Source organism: Lepisma saccharinum, chromosome 11, assembly GCF_977018435.1.
Source record: "Lepisma saccharinum chromosome 11, izLepSacc3.1, whole genome shotgun sequence".
NCBI lineage: Eukaryota > Metazoa > Arthropoda > Insecta > Zygentoma > Lepismatidae > Lepisma > Lepisma saccharinum.
The window spans coordinates 27,023,546-27,045,427 of record NC_139239.1 but is presented as its reverse complement, the minus strand read 5'-3'; the positions used below and the strand labels follow the sequence as shown (position 1 = coordinate 27,045,427).

The 21,882-nt window shown below is 39.3% G+C and overlaps 1 protein-coding gene across 4 annotated transcripts in view; it reads right to left on the bottom strand.

The window, feature by feature from the left end:
* Window positions 1–21,882, bottom strand: part of LOC145994691 (insulin-like peptide receptor) — a 267,151-nt gene that overhangs the window by 2,453 nt on the left and 242,816 nt on the right. For all 4 annotated transcript variants that reach the window (XM_083130847.1, XM_083130849.1, XM_083130850.1 and 1 more), the window contains 6 exons: window positions 14,486–14,650; window positions 12,445–12,613; window positions 9,951–10,158; window positions 2,771–2,933; window positions 1,911–2,085; window positions 1,168–1,304 (listed from right to left, as the gene is read on the bottom strand). In XM_083130847.1, coding sequence (XP_082986973.1) covers window positions 1,168–1,304; window positions 1,911–2,085; window positions 2,771–2,933; window positions 9,951–10,158; window positions 12,445–12,613; window positions 14,486–14,650 — 1,017 coding nt within the window. The remainder of the gene's footprint in view (window positions 1–1,167; window positions 1,305–1,910; window positions 2,086–2,770; window positions 2,934–9,950; window positions 10,159–12,444; window positions 12,614–14,485; window positions 14,651–21,882) is intronic.

Here is a 21,882-nt window from a genome sequence, read left to right as displayed (position 1 = left end):
ATGTTATGCTCACCAACTGAATGATCCATAAGTATCACATGCATTCTCAAGCTGGTTCTTGGTTTCCCCTCCTTTCCTTTCACATGAATAAGTGTGAAATCCTGGCAATGGATTTGAAATGTCTAAAAAGTTGACTAAAAGCCTGAAGATATTATCCGATCAAGTTGGAATTTTTTATGGGTTATAAGGACCACCAACCACAAACTTTAAGCACTAGCCACAGACCGATTTCCAAAAAAAAACTGTTTTTCGATCCACCCTAGTGTGCAGGTATGCCTTGATGTTCAAGGCGATCACTTCCAACACTTTCTTTGATGTCACCACGCTTCACACAATCCAAAGTATGTACGCAGTAAATTTTACATTACAACCATTACTTTGATTTCTATATGGGAAAATCTGGGGCTGACAGTGAGTGAGACACCCTGTATACACACTGATAATTCATACAAAATACGACTTGCATGCTCCAATCAGGTGAATCAAAACAAACATGCATTGCATAAAAATATTTGTTCATTTAATCATCCAGTGGCTATGTTATGTTTGATATCTGATTGATATGAAATGTTGGAAGTGCAACTTTTACCAAGATCCACTTGGCAATTAATGATAATATCAGAAGCAAGGGTGCATATGTCACATTAACAGACAAATCTATGTGCCTATCTGTATGATTATATTAATAAATAAGTTCACATATTACATTTTTAAAAAGTCCATATTTGGTATGAACCATTGTATTCTGGTCATGGGTGCCTCAAAAATAATTTGCAATTGTAACTCTTCCACACTGTGAACTCATAGCTGACAAAATAATTGGGTGGCAAATATACATCTGGTATGCAACTTGGCATCTAGAGTCGAAGTTGTAGTTTTCCCGTATGTAGAAGTGACTACTCCAGCAAAGGTGTATGTCCTGCACTAACTAGCATGACCAATTCTTATGTTTACAGAAATGAATTGCCAAAGAGTTGTACGTACAGTAAGTGAGTACAAATCGAATTGAAAACAGTCGATAAATTCACTCAGAGGAAAATATTACATAGTGTAAGGTACCTTAGAACAGGTTAAATTAAAATTGTTGTCCAAGAAGCATGCATATAGGCACACACACACACACCACACATTTAGAGAGCAATCTCTAAAATTGCACCCAAACCTTACCTGATATGGCTGTGATGCCAATGTAGCCATTTCCCACAGCACAACACCATAACTCCAAACATCTGAGTGGCTTGTAAATATGCCATCTTTTAAGCTTTCAGGTGCCATCCAACGAACAGGGAGTAAGCCCTTGGTACCTGAAATATGAAAATATTTAGAAATACACACACACAGATTATTCTATTTTCCATAATTCAAATATGTATATACAGTAAACCCTCGTTAACACAAACTCACTTAAGACGAACACTTGGTTAACATGAACAAAATGTTGGTCCAGGCAGGAATGTATTATATCTTATAGAAAGTTTTATCGGTTAACGCGAATTTCGGTTACCACGAATTACGTACTGTTTTTTAGTCCGTTGCATCATTAGATCTCATTTAGCACGAACTTTCTCTGTACATCTTCTCTTGTTTCCCCATATTACTAAGTCATCAGCGAACATCAGGGCCCTCATCTCTTCCTCTCTTATTTTCTTCCTTACCTCTTTGTTAATTACATACATCCATTTTTGTTAATTACATCCATTGTAATTATGAAGAGCAGTGGGGAAAGAGCACTTTCCCGTTTTAGTCCATTATGTATAAATGAACCACTCTATTTCTCCCCACTGGTGTCTCCCATGGGTACCAAATCTTAATGTAATACATCTTCTTCACTTTAATCATAAAAACATCGAAATTGCTAAAAGAAAATGAAATAAATAGTGCTAAACAATAGAAAAAATTATGAATCCTACCTTTTCTGTAATAGTCAGTCTCATAGATATCACGTGTCATCCCAAAGTCACCAATTTTTACTGTTAAGTCTTCAGCCACCATACAATTTCTTGCAGCTAAGTCTCTGTGCACAAACTTCTTGGCTGCAAGATATGCCATTCCGTCAGCAACTTCAATGGCCATCCTCAAAATACGCTGCGATGTAAAAATAAAAAATCAACATCAGACATAATGAATTGATAAGAAATACACAGAAAGAGACAACAGGAAGTTCTTACACCATTCTTTAAACATAAAACCAATATTTCTTTAAAAAAACGAACACTTTACTGCAAGAACATTGAACAACTTGAAATTTTTAAAATAATTCTAATTTTACAATTGAAAAATGAAAAAAAAGTGAACTAATAGCCAAGAGTCAATCCCAATCGAAAAAGGAAGCATAACCCTTGTTCTACGCTCTGCACTCCCTTCAGCAACCCCTTAATGACGATGATAATAATAAATTACAGAAGAATAAGTCTGACAATATTTCATCAATATTATGACAATTTTACAAGGGCAATAGTTATATAAAAATTACGAAAAAGATCTACAATATGAATGGGAACACTGCAATCATAAAATGCAAAATTTGGTATAATTAAAATCCACAGCGCTGAGCAAAGATGACAATAACATGCAATGCAGCTTCTGATAATAATCTTCCAATGGCCTCCCAGAAGGTGCAGTGGTAATCAAGGGGTCCCAGGTTTGATATGGAGGAATATAATGTTTTGGTTTCCACTTTAAAACTGTAGATGCAGTCCGGACTAGCCTTTCTGTGCATAAATTGGACTCAAGAAAAAAAAACCCTCAATAACCAGCAGAGTTATCTTACCCTCAGAGTGGGAGGCTGTCTACTTCCTTCAGCAACATCTGGCCGATGTGAACGTAGGTAAGTTTTCAGATCTCCGTTCGACATCAACTCCATTATTACCAGTGTTGGCTGACCCTGAGAGACCACTCCAAGCAACTGCAGCACATGGTGGGTTTTGAAACCTCTGCAATGGAAACAAAGATGGTATTAAGTCGCAGCACTGAGTAAAAATCGTGTGACATATTTCTTTTTTTACTGAAAACATTTAAGTCTATAACGAACGATAATGATACCTTGGAACTGCAAAACGACATTGAAAATCTTGTAGAATGGTGCGCTAAAAACAAACTAAAACTCAATTTTAATAAATGCAAAATTATGACTTTCGAAAGAAACAACCCTACACGCACACTTATACAATCAGTGGCCACACGTTAGACAGAGTGTCAAGTTATAAAGATCTTGGTGTTCAGTTTGAAGAAAATAACAGTTTCCGAAAACACATCGACTGCATTGTAGCAGAAGGGTACCGAAACCTAGGGTTTATAATGAGAATGGGAAACGTCTTTAAGAACTTAGAAACATTCCAAACACTATACAATACCTACGTAAGGTCGAAATTGGAATACGCGTCTATCGTCTGGTCCCCACAAAACCTAAATGAAACCAGCAGAATAGAGAATGTACAAAGCAAGTTCCTTCGATTCCTAGGACTGAAAAGAGACGGCGTTTACCCCAAATATACTCCTTATCATACCCTAAAAAAATACTTCAATGTACAATCCCTAGGCGATAGAAGAAACATACATCAGTTACTATTCTTACATAAACTTTTAAACAACTCATTAGACTCCTCTCAGCTGCTCTCAGAAATCCCTTTTTATGTACCATATAATAAGGTAAGACCACGGAAAGAGCTGTTTCAAGTACCGAGAGCTCAAATAAAGTCAGCCAATGCGGCACCCACTCGGAGAATGTGTAGGTTATATAACGAAATTGCAAAGACATATGATAAGATAGACATCTTCCAAAGTTTTCGAAAAATTCAAAAGGGAAACAGAAACTTATTTCCAAAGTCAGACTTAACTTTGTTTATTAGTTCAGTATCTTTATGTACAGGCGTAGAGTCCATCCTATTTTTCTTTTTCTTTTGTGTTATTAACTAATTACTGTCATTACATCTATATATCATCGTTTTTAAATGTAAGGTGAAGTACATATGTTTTTCCTTGGTTATTTTCTTGGTTATCATGTGTAAGTTCTAACCCAAACTGTCAGGTTAATACTTTATACTTCTCTTTCATATCTAATCTTATATTAATTTTATATTACTGTAACACATATTATCATATTATTGTACTTTTTGAATTCTTCTGATTGCATATTTTGTGTACCAAACAGTGTTATAATACAAGACACTGTAAATGGTCATTTGCCTGTAGTGTCATGTCTTTAAATAAATAAATAAATAAACTTGTAGCGACCGCCACTGCGGTGTAGCGAAAGCTGCTGACTTTTGCTGCCACCTAACAGTGGGAGAAGGAACTCCTTCCGCCTTACCAGACGCGAGGTCTGGAAGTGACCCCTGGAAGCAGGGGTGAAAGACAGGGGACGAAAAAGAGCATAGAGAGACTCAAGGCATCGCGGAGACAACGACGGGAGCGGTCTCCTTCAGTATTACTCAGTGTTTGTAGTGTAGCTGTAGTGTTCATCTAGAATAAACAATAAGGTAAGACAACATCCTTTGATTTGGTGATTCCAACTTTCCTTCATCGCTCAGTTCACCACGGACATCCGCTACATTGAAGGCACCTCTAACGTGGTGGCGGACGCGCTATCGCGGGTGGACGCAGTTCGCGGGAACACCCCCTCCCCCGATCTGTGCTCCCTCGCCTCCGCCCAAGAAGAGGACGATGAGCTCCGTGAGCTCCTGAATGGCGATTGCGACCTCCACCTCCAGCTCATGGACATACCTGGCACCGAAGTCAAGCTCTACAGCAACACCTCCACCGCGAAACCCCGGCCGTATGTACCCGCCACGCACCGCCGCCGCATTTTTGATGCCTTGCACGGCCTCAGTCATCCCGGTACCCGAGCATCCGCACGCCTAATCGCGTCGCGTTTCGTTTGGCCCAGAGTCCAGCAAGACTGTCGCGCTTGGACTCGATCGTGCCAAGACTGCCAGCGCACCAAAGTATCCCGACACGTGCACGCACCACTGGGCAATTTCGTTCCTCCGTCTGCAAGGTTTCAGCACGTGCACATCGACCTGATCGGGCCTCTTCCATCAGCGGGACCCTATAAGTACTGCCTGACAGCCGTGGACCGTTTCACCCGTTGGCCCGAAGCCTACCCCTTGGAACGCATCACCGCGGCGGACGTTGCGACGGCCTTCACATCGTGCTGGATCTCGCGATTCGGTTCCCCCGCCCACATCACAACAGATCAAGGGCGGCAATTTGAATCAGAACTCTTCCGCGAACTAGGACGGACCATCGGCTCCGAGCGCCATCGCACCACCAGCTACCACCCATGCGCCAACGGCATGGTCGAGCGTTTTCACCGCCACCTCAAGGCAGCACTCATGTGCCACCCTGGCTCCACCTGGATAGAAGCCCTGCCCCTCGTGCTCCTTGGAATTCGCGCAGCCATCAAAGATGACCTCGCAGCATCCCCTGCCGAACTGGTGTACGGCGAACCTCTCCGACTCCCAGGAGAGCTCATCGTGCCACCAACAGCCACCCGGATGGAAGACCCTTCAGACCTGATTTCCAGACTTCGGCAACACATGGCTCGCCTGCGACCACAATACGGTTCCCGTCATAATCAATCCAGCACCTTCGTCTTCAAGGACCTGGCAACCTGCACCCACGTCTTTCTCCGTGACGACTCCGTATGAGGCAGCCTCCAACCACCCTATTCCGGACCACACCAAGTCCTAAGCAAAGACGGCAAGACCTTCACCCTGCGTCTCAACGGTCGTGAGACCCGCGTCAGCATTGACCGGGTCAAACCAGCCTACACCTGGACGGAGGACGTCCCACCAACCAAGGATTACTCAGACACACCAACGCACCCCCCCACCAACCAACCACCATCGGCGCAACGTCAAGAGAGTCCGTCACCAAAAGGTGACTACGTCACCCGTTCTGGTCAATGCGTAACATTTCGCCTCCCACACAAGGTGTAACCCTTTTTCTCCGTGGGGGGCTGGTGTAGCGACAGCCACTGTGGTGTAGTGAAAGCCGCTGACTTTTGCTGCCACCTAACAGTGGGAGAAGGAACTCCTTCCGCCTTACCAGACGCGAGGTCTGGAAGTGACCCCTGGAAGCAGGGGTGAAAGACAGCGGACGAAAAAGAGCATAGAGAGACTCAAGGCATCGCGGAGACAACGACGGGAGCGGTCTCCTTCAGTATTACTCAGTGTTTGTAGTGTAGCTGTAGTGTTCATCTAGAATAAACAATAAGGTAAGACAACATCCTTTGATTTGGTGATTCTACCCCAAAAACTTATTTAGCTAGAATTTCAACCTTGCATATACGTTCATGGGTTCATAGACTTAATTATTTTCCAGTTCGAGTTCAATATTTGGATACCAGGGGCAGAACAAGTCAGTATTCACAGTGTGAATGAAGGGTTATGCAACCCACTTTGTATTAATACTGACAACTGAAAGAAAAAAATCATTTTCCCTGACTTTTTTTTAGTTTTATGGAATTTCCAGGTTTACAGTAGTGAGAACCCTGAAGAAAGTTTGAAAACAATTTTTTTATTTAACATAAATCAGTGACAATTATTACTGTGGGTAGTAGTACGTGAGGAAATTATGTGCATACTTTATAAAAAGGTAAATTAAAATAAAATACCTAGAACCTTACCAATTCCCATAGTCACAAAAATAAGGTGCTTGAAAATAACGATTAAAAGTTATTCATTGAATTACATTTTTTGGGTGAATTGGCACATATGGCCATTTTGCAACCTTCAATATGTATGGGGAAATATCCCCTTATCAAAAATCTTTACCTCTGATCTAAAATCCTTACCTAAGAGCTAAAATGGGTGAAAAAGCCCCTTGAGAAGGGTTACAAGTTCAGGTTGTTAAGAGATCCGCAAGGACATACACAACACATTAAAAAAGTAAGTACACACTAAAAAATCCTCCAAGTGTGGAAAGCTAAAAACATTACTTAAAACACTCTTATCATCTCCCAATATGGATGATAATTCGCAGGGAAGGCTCAAATCGGCATTTTCAAGAAGGATGTGCCGAACATTACAGCCACAACAAGGAGGAGGGTCCAGTCCTTGTAGCAAATGACGATGTGAGACATGTGAAAAATTCAAAATCGAGTTAAAATAGCTTCTTCTTGATGGGAGGGACAGTACGAGGAATGCCATACACCAATGATGGGCTTGATAGCACGAAGCTTGTTCCTCATTACCTCATCCCACTCTTCCTGTCACATGTCAAGAAGGGAGCAACGAAACACATTCTGGGGGGGGGGGGTCTATGGCTCGCAGGAGGTAGACAAGAATGTCTGCATCAGGTGATTTGGCAGCAGCATCGGCTATTTCCTTCATGCCCATGCGAGCATGTAAGTATTTCACTCCAACTTCAAGCATCAATTTAACATAATTTCCCCTCAAAATAATAGAAAATTACATCAGATTTATACTTATTTAACAAACAAAGCGAAAGAAAATTTGCACGAAAAAAATGAAAAGTAAGCTTATCAGAGTAAAATCTTCATGTAACCACCAAACAGATATCTTTAGGTACAAAAATATAGTTTTTTTTTCAAACAACACTGGTGCAAAATAAATAGAAACTTTGAATTTTGCATATTTTCCAGGATAATTAGGCTGGAAATAAATGACATGGCATTTTTACATACCCCGCAAAGCACCAAAGTGCTGGAAAAGTATTGGCCAGTGTCAATAATTGTATTTCAACTGATACTTTCAGACATGGGCGTAACTTGGGGCAAAATCGAACTTTGGGCTCAATTTAGTGGGGAAGAGACATAATCCAACTTGGGACTTAACTTTCTAACTTGGGGGGAGGGGGGGCAGAATCAAACTTGGCACTTAACTGGGGGGTCAGAATCAAACTTGGGACTTAAAGGGGGAAGCAGAATCAAACTGGAGACTTGACTTTGAGGTGGGGCAGAATCAAACTTGGGACTTAACTGGGGGGGGGGGAGCAGAATCAAACTAGAGACACTTGACTGAGGTGGGGCAGAATCAAACTTGGAACTTCATGGGGGGAGGGGGCAAAATCAAACTTGGGACTTAGCTTTGGTGGGAGGAGGGCAGAATCAAACTTGAGACGACTTTAAGGGGGGGCAGAATCAAACTTAGGACTTAAACTTGGGGAGGGGCAGAATTAATAAGTTTTCCATCCCATGAAAATAGCATCCAGAACTATTTTTCTGAATAGCTTACATTTGCACAATCATAAAAAAATACACTTCAATACTTTGGTACTCAGGTACCAAGAGGTTAACGAAAGTATCATTAACTTTTAAATTTAGTTGCCTCAAAAGTTGGGGGGGAGGAGCAAGCACCCCCTCTTGCCCCCGCCAAGTTACACCTATGCTTTCAGATATCAATACATCGGCATCAGCTCAAGCCTAAACATAGCGAAATACAGGAAATTTCTCTAGGATGCAGGGATATGCTGAATTGCTTTTACTTTAGGTTTCAATTTGTTAAAACTGAGAGGAATGCTTTAAAATAACAATAGTAATAGCTTGACAGCCCTTGAAGGGCCTAGGCAGATCTCCCGACTGCCAGTCTTCCGCCCACAATCCTACCTAGAGGTGTGGAGATCTTCAACTGGTAATGGGGCGACGTGGTGTCAGCACGTTGAACCCCCAGCCATTATAGGAAATTTCCGAGACCAGGTTACGCTACTCTCTCATAGCTCCCCAATTTACTCACAATATTGGGTTGCTACCAGTCCCATACACAGGCCGAAAACCCAGAGACTGAACCCAGGTGGACTCGAACCTATGCCATCCTGCAGTCGGGAGTCCAAAGCACAGTGCCTTAGACCGCATGGCCACGGAGGAGCACAATGCTTTAAAATAGGCATGTCTATATTAGGGATGGCCAAATGGAGTTTTGTATCTCAATCCCATTATAATATTACCACACCTTAAAAGCTATTATGATATTCGATTACAAATAATTTTTTCATTAGTTAGTCCTTCTGGATTTTTTTTCAAGTGTTGTTTGTAAAATACTTTGCTACGCATCGGCTAACACACCCGTGCACAAAAATAATCTTACTTGTTTAACATAAAATGTCAGAGGTGATTTTGTAAATGCCATTGAAACAAATATGTATTCATTTCAATGTATTGGAAATGGAAACACACATAAATATGAGACATTCCATTCCAGGATGAAACCTTTAACACATTTAACAAGATAGAAATGTTATACAAAAATTATACAATTGTTCTAAAGTTACAGTTTTACAAATTAAAATGAAACATTGTAATATATGCAGTGTTATATAATTACGAAGTGTAAGACTAACAAGGGAGGTTATCTAAGTGTCCCCCTCCAATTTCCATGAAACTTGGCAGGTGTATAGAGGGGCCCAAAGGAAGAAATACGTGTTTTTTTGTTTCATGCATATATGTATGTATGTTTGTATGTATATTATATATATGTGTGTATATTAGCAGGTCACAATATGTTATAAACACATTCTTACTTTCCAAAGAAGCGCTCATGTGGGATGGCAAAATGGATCCAGATCCGAAAGTTCTGGATCCGGATCTGGATGCTAAGGATCCTGAACCAACCTGATCTGGATTTCGGATCCGCCATCCCTAGTCTATACAAACATCCCGCACTGTGGCGTCTTACTTTGGGCTTTGGCTACGGGTCCCAAGCAGGTTTGAGTCTCCTGGGGGAAGCGCAACTTTTCTCCTGAGACTTCATCCTGTGTATAGGACCAGTGGCCACCCACCATCGTGAGGAATGAGTAGTGTAATACAGTTATGGAAACCTCCAACAAGGATTGGGGGTTCATCATGCTGGCCACACGTCACTTCATAACTGGTTGAATAATCTCCCACACCCAACCTCAGTAGGTGGGAGTGTGGCTGGCAGTCCCTGACCCTCACGGGTCAAAATAAATATCTACATAAGCATGCATATGATGTTGAAAATACAACTCACTTCATGACTGAGGCTTCATTCAAAAATTCACCGCGGTCTCTGTCAGAAGCCTGCTCATTTACGGTTTTCACTGCACATCTTATCTCAGGCTCCGCATCTTTTATGTCCCGTGCGATGCCCTCGTACACCATCCCGAAAGAACCTTGGCCCAACTCTCGAATCAGTTCAATCTTCTTCCGAGGAACCTCCCACTCATCTGGGACATACACTGGAAGAGAAAGTAGTAAATATATCACTGTAATTTTATAAACTCTAAAGGGTGGATTAATTAGAAATAGATTTGCACTATTTTCGTATTCTCTAAACTGTCACACTATAACTTTAATACAGTGGAACCCCAATTTTACATACCTGCATTTTACATTTCTTTCATTATACATTCATAGTCTCGATGGAGCGAAATGATGTGTGTAAAATTTTCCAACATTAAAAATTGTTCTACCTTAGTCTCTTGAAAAAAGTAAAATCGAGGTTGCACTGTATTTACTTTTCCTTTCCTGCTAACATTGCACTAGTACAGTGGGATCCATGAGTATTACCGTGCAAATTGTCCATGACTATTTTCATTATTATTTTTCTTACATCATATGTGTTTTTAAGCGATGGATTTTTATGTATGCTGGTTTAGAAGTTATCATCATCTTGTTTTGAGTTTTCTTTTAATTCTTGAAGCTCTTATTGGGTCAAATAAAGTGCGTGAACATGGTGATGGACAATTTGCACGATAATACTCATGGATCCCACTGTACCTAGTACTTTACTAGTTTTAAAAGTAACTGTATGTTACTTTTACAGTGACTTTATTTGAGAAACTATAACGTTTGAACTAACTGAACCAGAATGTTCTTCTCTTTACTGTTAACCACCTAAAATCAATTATTTTCATTAATTTTTATAATAACCCTTAAATATGAGAATATAGAAGAAGAAAAATTCAAAGTAAATCTTCATACTTGTAAAAATATTATGTGGTATAAAACCTTTGTTATCACATGAAAAGTGACTTAAAAAAATTGTTCACTGAAACATAGAGGTAAATAATTACAGTACAAGTAACTTGTAACTTAATTCCATTATGATACCTGAAGAAAATAACGAGTTACTGGCATTTCAGGTAATTTAAGTAATTTGTTACTTCCAAACACTAGTTACAGCTTATAATTCGTCATACTCTTGTTGCAATATTTCATAACAAATCTAATAGTTACATATCGTAGTTCACTGCCAAACCAAAGGAAAGTATACTATTCAAAAACTGTATTTACTGCATTTCTGTGAATGTGCATTTGTATATAGGAAAGGCAATGTGACAAAAGACTGTATGCATATCAATGTATGAACCATGTAGTAGAATTTTCGAACTTCAAAAATAAACTCCTACAACTCTCAAAAGTCTCCACGAGTTATTTCAGAATTGAGTATGAAAACCTCAAAGTGTTGGGTTCAAGACTGAGGCATGGCATGAGTGTTCTGCTGTGTTAGTTTTTCTTTAATTACTTAATTATAATTCATCCTTATCATTGCAATTAACCTACAGAGTTAGAAAATCAGCATTAATAAACAAATTTTGTACAAAATACAGTATTTTCTTTTTATTACGAATAAACTGGTATGAAATGATTACTAATACCGAGAGACTTTTGATATAAAAATAGCCAATGTTAATTCACAATGAAATAGCAAATTGAGATAAACCTGAATAACTCCTTTACCACTTTCATTAATGTATTTTACTATGATTCAGATGCATTTTAACAAAAAATAAAGTGTATATTTAACAAGTTATCTGCCAGAAATATGGAGTTACCAAATGTCCTTATTTCCCTGGACACATTATCTTCTTAGATAAAAAAATATAATATCTGGGAAGATTTTCTTTCTAGAGTAAAAATGTTCCAACCCCCCACATCCCCCCCCCCTTTCATTTTTAGCACTGTCCATGTGAAAACTGCGAAATACAGGAAAAAATGCTCAATGAGAAAAGCACAACCATAAACACTTTGATGTATAAATGTAATATAAGTGGTAGTTCATTTATTTTTAAAAATTAAAAAAAATAATAACTCTTATTTACTTCACAAAATACAGTAACCCTGCAAAAACAGTAAAATGGTGGGATTGTGCACTGTAGACTATGTATTTACAAAATTCTAGTGATACACAAATATGCCATTACAGGCCAACAATGGTAAGGGTCCCTTTCCTACTGTTTCTTTATCATCATCTAAACTTCATTACACGAATGAAAGGTTTTTCTGGAGGGGGCAGTTTATTTTAAATAATTTTATACAAAAGACTGCAAATCCTAACACTTTAAAAGTGGGATCCAGAACCCTTGTATAATGTTTCTCCACTGGGAATAAAACCTAGAACCTCTTGATTACTAGGTGACAGATTAAGGACCTACTCCCAACATTTTGTAGCTTGAATGGGAAAGTTGTTGGACAATTGTAATGTTTGCATTTCATATTGTGTGTAAAGCAAAATAACTCACCTGAACTGAAATACTCTGGATTTACAGAAGCAATCAGCCTCATATTTCTGACTTTGGGATCGTATATCTTCCTCCAGTAGAAAAAAGCACCAGCAGCCAAAACAAATATCAAAACGACACTGACACAGGCAGCTATGATGACTTCCTGCACAGTGCTTGTCGATGCTTCCTGTAAAAAATAACACAATGCTTGTTTATTACCATTACCCAAAGCGTACTTAACTATGCAAAGAATTTACAATATTAAAATAGATAATTTTATGAAATGAGGAAGGAGCAAGTGGGGCTGTAGTCCCCTAAATATACTACAAAAAATTAAATTATAAAAATCTCACTATCTCACTGTGGCCTCAATATGTAGCACCAGGGTTGTTATAGGTCTGGGAATTTTAAACAAATGCAATTCTGGTCCAGGAGGGAAAATCAGCTAGCGTAAATGGGTTCTGGAGTGTAAAGAACCTTTTTATCTGTAAAGTATTACAATTCAGCCCTGGAACATTTTTTTCTGGATTAATTTAAATACGGTCCAGAGACCTTTATTCCGGATCAACTTAAATCCGATCAAAGTTCCATACTGAAATGAAACAATAAGCAACTTGGACCGAATTAAAATTGTGCAAGAAAAAAGGTTCCGCTCCTGTTGTGGAACCCAATAGAACCCATTAGAATTTATAGGTTGTTGGACCTTTAATAACCCTGTGTAGCTCTCTGAGTTTATATGGCTACATTGTCCCAGAATATCTTAATGCGAATGAATTAAAATAACAAACATAATACCTGTCAGAAGAGTCATACTTCTAACTGGGATTTTATTCCCTATTTAATACTATAAACAGAACATTCCTTCTTATACAGGAGATGACATTTCAAAAACTTCTCATTTACATCTTCAGGCCCACAGGTATTGGAGAGGGAGCTAAAATTTCATGTATTTTTGAATCAGTTCCAAGACCATTTACTTGTGACGACACATATAGAAATCATAGGACAGGAATATGCTAATTACAGTAATTAAAGAGTGAATAAAAAATGTATTTTGCAGCACACAACAGTATCTTGTACCATACTCTAACAGAGTATTTGTGTCACTTTTCAACTTGTCTTTGTTGTGCATAGTTAACACTGCATTTGCAAATAAAAGTATCAAAAGAACAAATACTAGTTCTGTAAATTTATTTCTTAGGACTTCGGGATACTACTTTTAATCCGATTCAGATACTTTTATAAAGGTGGGCATTCTCGCACGGCAACAGATCCACATCACCTTCATGCACTTCGAAGATTGATGGAGAATGATCTGCATTGGACATGTACTGAATTAGTAAATGAACTGAGGATTTCACCATCTTCTGTATACCAGATGCTAACTCCGAACCTCGGCCTGCATAAGATATCTGCAAAATGGGTAACGGATATCCTGACGGAAGTTCAGCAATGGCACAGATGGGAATGTGCATGCATGTACTTTGGCGATTAGAAGGTAACACATTCCTTGCTATCATTATTGCCACTGACGAGACGTGGGCCAGATTGTAATAACCCGAATTGAAGCAGCAGTCAAATGAGTTGCATCATCAGTCTTCACCACATCCAAAAAAAGTCAGACAGAAACCTGTGAATTTGAAAGGTGGTGATGATTGTGGCATATGACCATGAAGGGGTTATCCTTGCACTCTGCTGTTAGGTGCAAAAGACCACATCTCCTGTAACCAGGACCCATCATTCTCCATGACAACACAAGAGAACTCATCCAACGACTGCTAGATGTTTGGAAACTTGCTCATGCAACAGTAGGAGATTTTATTGAAGTTGTAAATGATTCCAGGTATGTATCTTCTTTCATGTATCTTTCTCATACATGTTACCACTATAAGAAAAACGGCCCTTGTATTTCCACTGAACCTTAAACATTTTATGATGATAGAACAAGAAAAATTCCAGTGAACAGTAAATGAAGTAAGACAAAAATATAGATACCACTTTCATACAGTCTAAACATGACACACTAGCTATGTAATAAATTATTTGCAAATTGAAATACCTGTATTACAAAGAACTTCTGCTCAGTATAATAACCATATCCAGCCAAAGAGGTAGCTTTCAATCTTAAACTGTAGTTTCCGGGGGGAAGTCTCTTCAAAGTGTAACTCCTTTTGTAGTCATCTATGAACTGGCGTCTGGTTATGCATAATTCAACTGCCTTGTGCTAAAATAAATTAAATAAAATATTTAATACATTATATTTCCATACTAAACACAGCTTTTATAGCAACTTAACAATTAAACAAGTGTTGCTTTCTTCCTGAAGCTTCCTCATCACTAGTTGAAAAGTTAGATGAAAATTGTGGTACACCTAGAGGCTGAACCCAAGTCTCTGACGTTCTGCAACACTGCTCTATCACTGAGCTACCAAGACAATCCCTGGGCTCTCCACAATTTTCACAACTTAGATCTCTGTCCAGTACATAAATAAATGTATTTATGTACTTAATTCATCTGTGGAACTACTTATTAATGGTTTACTTTCAGTGACCATTGCTACCACCCAATCAGGAAGTGGTAGGAGCCAACAAAATTAACAGAACTATTGATAAATTGTTTCGCAGATAAAGTAAGTATTAATTCTAGTATATTTATTTGTGATTTAATGTTCACTCCAGGTATACTGCAACTTCTCATTGCACTTCAACATGCTTCAACAGCAGATTTCCTTCTCATATTAGGATCCTATTTCCTTCACAATTTGCTATTTACCAATACATATCCAGTGAATCCCTGATTTAAAGTTCCTGGAATTTACATTTCACTTTCCTGGCCCTTATCACCTAAATACTGGAAATATTTCCCAGATTTTATATTTTCTTACATTTTAATTATTTTAGCCACAGATCCCTCAAGAAGATATAATTGAGGTTCTACTGAACACACACACACTAATACTTGAAAATAAAGTTTGCATAATCCAGGTTTTCATTAGAGCATTCTCTCTTCAATAATTATCTTTAAGTAAAATTTTAATCCCCTGTATTGCCTCAAATTCTTACATGCAAGCTTCTCACAATTATTACAGACCCAATTCTTTGGTCTGAATAATGTCCAAAAAGAACTCGGCTAACAAAAATAATGTCTCTAATGATGATACTTCTGTCTAATAATAGATCATTAACAGAGAGTTTTAATGCTTTGGTATTTGCCACATACGAGGAGGTACCCAAAAAAAAAATGAATTTTGTCATCTTGTTTTATTTTGACCGTACATGTACATGTTGTAGGTACATTCAGGTAAGCATGTCTACTCTAGTCACCTTCAAAGTATTGCCCATGTGCTTTAATGCAATTGTCCCAACGTTTTTCCCACTGTTGAATACAGTTTCGAAACTCCTCTGGCGCAATACTCTTCAAGGTTTTGTCCATAATGTCTTTGACCTCATTGACGTCATGGAATCGCTTCCCTTTCACATTCCTCTTCATCCGCGGGAACTTAAAAAGTAACAGGGTACTAAATCAGGTGAGTATGGGGGATGGGGCACAAGCACCATGTTGTTATTTGCCAAGAATTGTCACTTTGACATGACCGTGTGGGCTGGGGTATTGTCATGGTGCAGTAACCACATTCCACTTCTCCACAGTTGTGGACGCTTCCATCGCACACTTTCATGCAATCTTCTTAAGACATTCAGGTAAAATTGCTGGTTCACTGTCTGTCCTTGGGGAACAAATTCCCTGTGGACAATCCCATTCACATCAAAGAAACAAATCAACATTGTTTTCACATTGGATCAAACTTGGTGTGCTTTCTTGGGAGTGGTGAATTTGGAGTCTTGCACTGACTGGATGCTTGTTTTGATTCAGGATGGTACCCGTAGCACCAGTCACAATTCGTTTGAGAAAATTTAGGTCCTTGTGCAGTTCAGCCTTCAAGTCGCGACAAACATTCACTCGATTCTTTCTCTGCTCCTCTGACAGCAAGCGAGGCACAAATTTAGCAGACACCCATCTCATCTTCAAATCGTCAGTTAAAATGCGCTGGCAGGTACTCCAGGACAACTCCACTTCTTCAGAAATTTGCTCGATGGTCTTTCGACGATCTTCATTAATGGCACCTCGAACTTTTCCAATGTTTTCTTCATTTCTGCCTGTCAAAGGATGGCCAGGCCTTGGCAAGTCTTCAATTGACATGTAGCCATCTTTGAACCGGGAAAACCACTCGTAGACTTGTGTCTTTCCCAAAGCAGCTTCATTAAAAGCTTGGCGAAGCATAACAACGGTCTCAGCAGCCATTTTTCTCCCAACAAGAAATAAAATTTAACACAGGTCCTTTGCTCCTTGTGGTCCGCCATCTCAACAATCACTCAAAAATCGCCCAACTCTTGCCACAACACCACAAACAATGCAACACTACGAACAAACCGCTCAGCACAGAATAATGCCAACTTGCAGATTTATGCAAGATATCCCAACTAATGACACCTAGCGGCACAAGCCGTAACTACATCGGTAATCCGCGCAACATTATGATTCCAGTTTTTTTTGGGTACCTCTTCGTATGTCACTACTTACAGCTAGAGATGATTCATTTTATAATGATATGTGAATCAATTACATATTGTGTGATTTTTTATTTTATTATAGAGGGTAATTCAAAATGAATGGTACAACTTTCCACAGTTATTATGACATTACTATTTATGATAGAAAATCAGATATGAAGAAAAACTGTAGAAGTTTTACTCACATTACAAAGATTCAACATGGGAACCACGTGTAATGCGGTAAACGTCCAAACGAGAATCAAGTACATGCTGTGCATGAGACAGCAAGTCATTGTCGAAGATACTAACAATTCACAGTTGTAACTTTGGCAAATCTTTCGGAGGGTGAAACATGTGCATACTACCAAAACGCCTGCGGAAATGTTTGGCATTGAATTACCCTGTGTATATGTATTTGGAGCCATATTGCTCAGGTTTATTGTTTGAATCATATTTTTTTGGTATTTTTTTTGGAGGTATGTATGGAATTCGAACTAGGCTTGATTCAACTTGTTAAAAGGGAACTGATAAAAGACCATGTATTACTTCCCAACTTTTCACTTGTACTCATTTTTATTTGGTTCTACTTTTAAGTTGTAACATGGTCCCCTTTCCTTCCCCCACCCTCCTGGTCCCCACAGTGGCAGGTGAGATCGCCCTTCACCCTAAGGGCACCTGTCACTCATCCAACCTGATTTACACCCTCATCTACTAAATCTGCTGCAACTTCTACCTACCTGAAACCTCCACCCCCTAAGTATCAATAATCACCGCTCCTCCACCCAAAACTCCGATTTCACAGTTGCCATCCACACCAACAGCCATAACACCACCTTTAATAACTGTTTCCGTGTTGCCATCATCCATCTTTTACCCCCCCCCCCACTCTGACACGTCTTTCCGCAGGCGATTGGAAATGGCCTATATAGCAGGCATGCACGCCACTATAACCCCCGGACTCAACCTAGCCAACCAGTAACCCTTTCCTCTCCTCAATGAAACTACCCACTCACCTTGCAGTAAACACTGGTGAAAGTACTTCTGTTTCCTATTGACTATTTCTGGCAACACTGACCGTAGAGATGCTACGGTCAGTACTCTGTGCCTCTACTCTATGTGACGCCGATCTTTCTTTCTTCTCTGCCGAAAATGCGATTAATACCGTGAAATATCCAACTATTTCTCTTGTGTGGTAAGTGTTTACTGTCTGCATCATTTGTATTTATCCGCCCTTCTGGCACCTTTTCTCATCCTATTCCTGTGTTTGTGTGTATATACAGGGTGTTTCGTAAGTTAGTTTACAACGCTTGGGAGGTGATTGTACGAGTGAAAATAAGGTGGAAAGTTCATGTAACGAAATTCCGGAAACTGCTTTGTTGCAGAGTTATTGACGTTTGAAAACGTGGGAAAATGATTTTCCGAAGTGAATAATGGCAAAATGGGTGGAGAGAAGTCGTCGGTGTTGGGCGGTCCACTAAGAAATTGGGTACGCTCTTGTCAAAAAATCACGCAGCAATGTTGTGCAATGTCGGCGCAAGGGATTCCCCACAGGACGCGAACGAAGATGTTGACAGGAGTGGGGTGGGTGTGCGTTCTGCGTGAGCTGGTATCGACGAAAATTGGCATGTGTTGAATGGCACCAAAAAACAAAGAAAATTTCCTGAGCGAAGGGCACCATGAAGTAAAAACGACAAAAATGAACTGTCATACGTTGCATACCCTGATGGGCACACAGTATGCTTAATGGAGATGTGAAGGGAACCTCATCACAGACGGTTTTCAAAGTGTCCACCAAGTACTTCCAAGCAGAGGCGACAACGGCGAATCAAGAATTGTCTAGTGCGACCCAACAACCCCGGCGTTTCTGCTATCGATGCTGCAGCTACATTGATATGGGCAACAAGGTCCTCGGCTCACACGACAGGTGTTTCGTAAACGAGGCGTTTCATTTCTCCCCAGAGGAAGAAATCCAGGGGCGTAATATCAGGCGATCGAGGTGGCCATGGCACAGGCCCTCCCATGTCAATGCACTGGTTGTGGAATACGGTATTGAGGAAATGGCGCACATTCCGATCGAAATGTAGGGGTGCACCGTCATGTTGAAACCACAGTTTTTGTCTCAGTGCCAAGGACACGTCCTCTAGTAGTTCAGGCAAAACCTCACTGAGAAATGCTTGATAAGTGGGTCCACATAGGCGAACAGGAAGAATGTACGGTCCAATCAAATGGTCATGCAGTGTCCCGCACGACACATTCACTGCAAATCTGTTCTGATGATGTGCCACAAGCAGTACATGTGGGTTTTCATGTTCCCACACATGACTATTTTTACTATTGAACACACCAGTTTTCGTGAAGATAGCCTCATCAGTCCATAGTACCGTATTCTGAAAATTGGGAATAGTTTCAATTTGATGAACAAACCATTGGCAAAAGTCCTGAGGTAAAAGGTCTTGCACTTTCTTCAATTTGTACGGGCGCATCCCCTCTTCTGCCAGGACTCGCCACACATTCACATGGGAGGTGTTTCGTTCATGGGCTAGTGCGTGCGTACTGGTGCCTGGGTGATCCATCACTGCAGTTAGCACATCTTCCACAAACCGTCGTGTTCGCACACTTCGCGGTCGTCCAACTTCTCGACGAGGTGGCAACACTGATCCTGTTTCCCGAAGTCGAGTGTCTACAATTTGAAATAAGGTGTGCGATGGTATTTGGAAAACGTGCCCCATACAGATGCCTTGCAGCATGGCTATTACCTTCAGCCTCCCAATAAATCAGATGCATGTCCGCCAGCTCTTGGGACGTGTATGCAGCCATCCCTTACACCGGGCTACAAGTGTTTATGGCCGTTAACACTAGTACACTTCACAGAACACGATGGGCTGTGGCTAAGAATTAACACGTAACACTGCTAGGTCAAATGTTTGCCCAACACTACTGTCCAAGAACCTCACGTCTTTCCATTCAACCGTGAATGTTTAACAACCTGCTGCTGGCACAGCACCTGAAGCACGAATGGCACAGACACATGCGCTCCTTCATGAAGAAACCTACACTGTTGGCGCCCCTAGCGGGAAATGTGGTACTTAACGTCCGTTAGATCACATGGACACCCATCTCCCTTTTAGGGTATGCAACCTATGACAGTTCATTTTTTTCGTTTTTACTTCATAGTGCCCTTCGCTCAGGAAATTTTGTTTGTTTTTTTGGTGCCATTCAACACATGCCAATTTTCGTCGATACCAGCTCATGCAGAACGCACCCCCACCCCACTCCCGTCAACATCTTCGTTCGCGTCCTTTGGGGAATCCCTTGCACAACATTGCTGCGTGATTTTTTGACAAGAGCGTACCCAATTTCTTAGTAGACCGCCCAACACCGACGACTTCTCTCCACCCGTTTTGCCATTATTCACTTCGGAAAATCATTTTCCCACGTTTTCAAACGTCAATAACTCGGCAACAAAGCAGTTTCTGGAATTTCGTTACATGAACTTTCCACCTTATTTTCACTTGTACAATCACCTCCCAAGTGTTGTAAATGAACTAACGAAACACCCTGTGTGTGTGTGTATGTGTATGTATGTGTGTATAATATATATATATATATATATATATATATATATAATATATATATATATATATATATATATATATATATATATATATATATATATATACTGTAGGTCTTGCCACATGAATATCATCTTTTGCATGTGATTGAGCTTCCACAATAGATTATGAGAAGGTGATGGCAATGATCAATGAGTAGTAGCAAAACATTTTCCATTCCATCTGTGTTATGACTCTCTTCCCGATAATTCGAGGTGGATGGGACAGAATTTACCTCGAATAAGAAAAAAACTCAAGACTATACTGAATAACATATGGAAAATCAGAAGAGGCGAAGACAGAAATAATATAACTAAAAAGTAAAGTATGTGAAGTATGAAATATACAGTATTGTTATGAATATTGTATTTACTTGATCAGTACAGTAATAGCTAGGGCTCAGAAGTTGATGTAAAATCATCTTTCTTTCTGGGTCTTGAAGACAATGTTAAACCTCATATTAGCAAGTTTCCCTTCAGTTATAACCAGAAAACATTGATTTAATTTTTCATATTTTTGGATTTTCCGGTCTTTTTTGGCCTCTAGGTTATCTTTCATTATTTTTGCAGTTTTTGTTGAATTTTTTATAATTTTTCTGGATGTTCCTTCCCTGTTGTTTCATGAATTTTAGATCCATTTGCTAGCATTAGCGTAACTTACGTTTTAAAATTTTCTACAATTATGTTTTTAGTAAGTATGCCATTAACCGAACATAAGATCAATACAAAAGCACAATATTATTTTTAACAAAAATCTTTGGCAATGGATTAAATAATTAATTGTGGTAAATTTATTTTTCCTACAGAAAATTTAAAATACTTCATGTGAAGCCTACTTTGAGGTTCAGTTGCTGGCCACTATTATCACTTCAATCTGTGGTTTTAAAGTAAAATTTATGTACAACATAAAAAGTTTTTAATCTGTGGTTTTAAAGTAAAATTTATGTACAACATAAAAAGTTTTTAATCTGTGGTTTTAAAGTAAAATTTATGTACAACATAAAAAGTTTTTAATCTGTGGTTTTAAAGTAAAATTTATGTACAACAAAAAGTTTACATACTGATGCATGCTTTAATCTGTGGTTTTAAAGTAAAATTTATGTACATCAAAAAATTTTAATCTGTGGTTCTAAAGTAAAATTTATGTACAACATAAAAAGTTTTTAATCTGTGGTTTTAAAGAAAAATTTATGTACAACAAAAAAAGTTTATATACTGATGCATGCTTTAATCTGTGGTTTTAAAGTAAAATTTATGTACAACATAAAAAGTTTTTAATCTGTGGTTTTAAAGTAA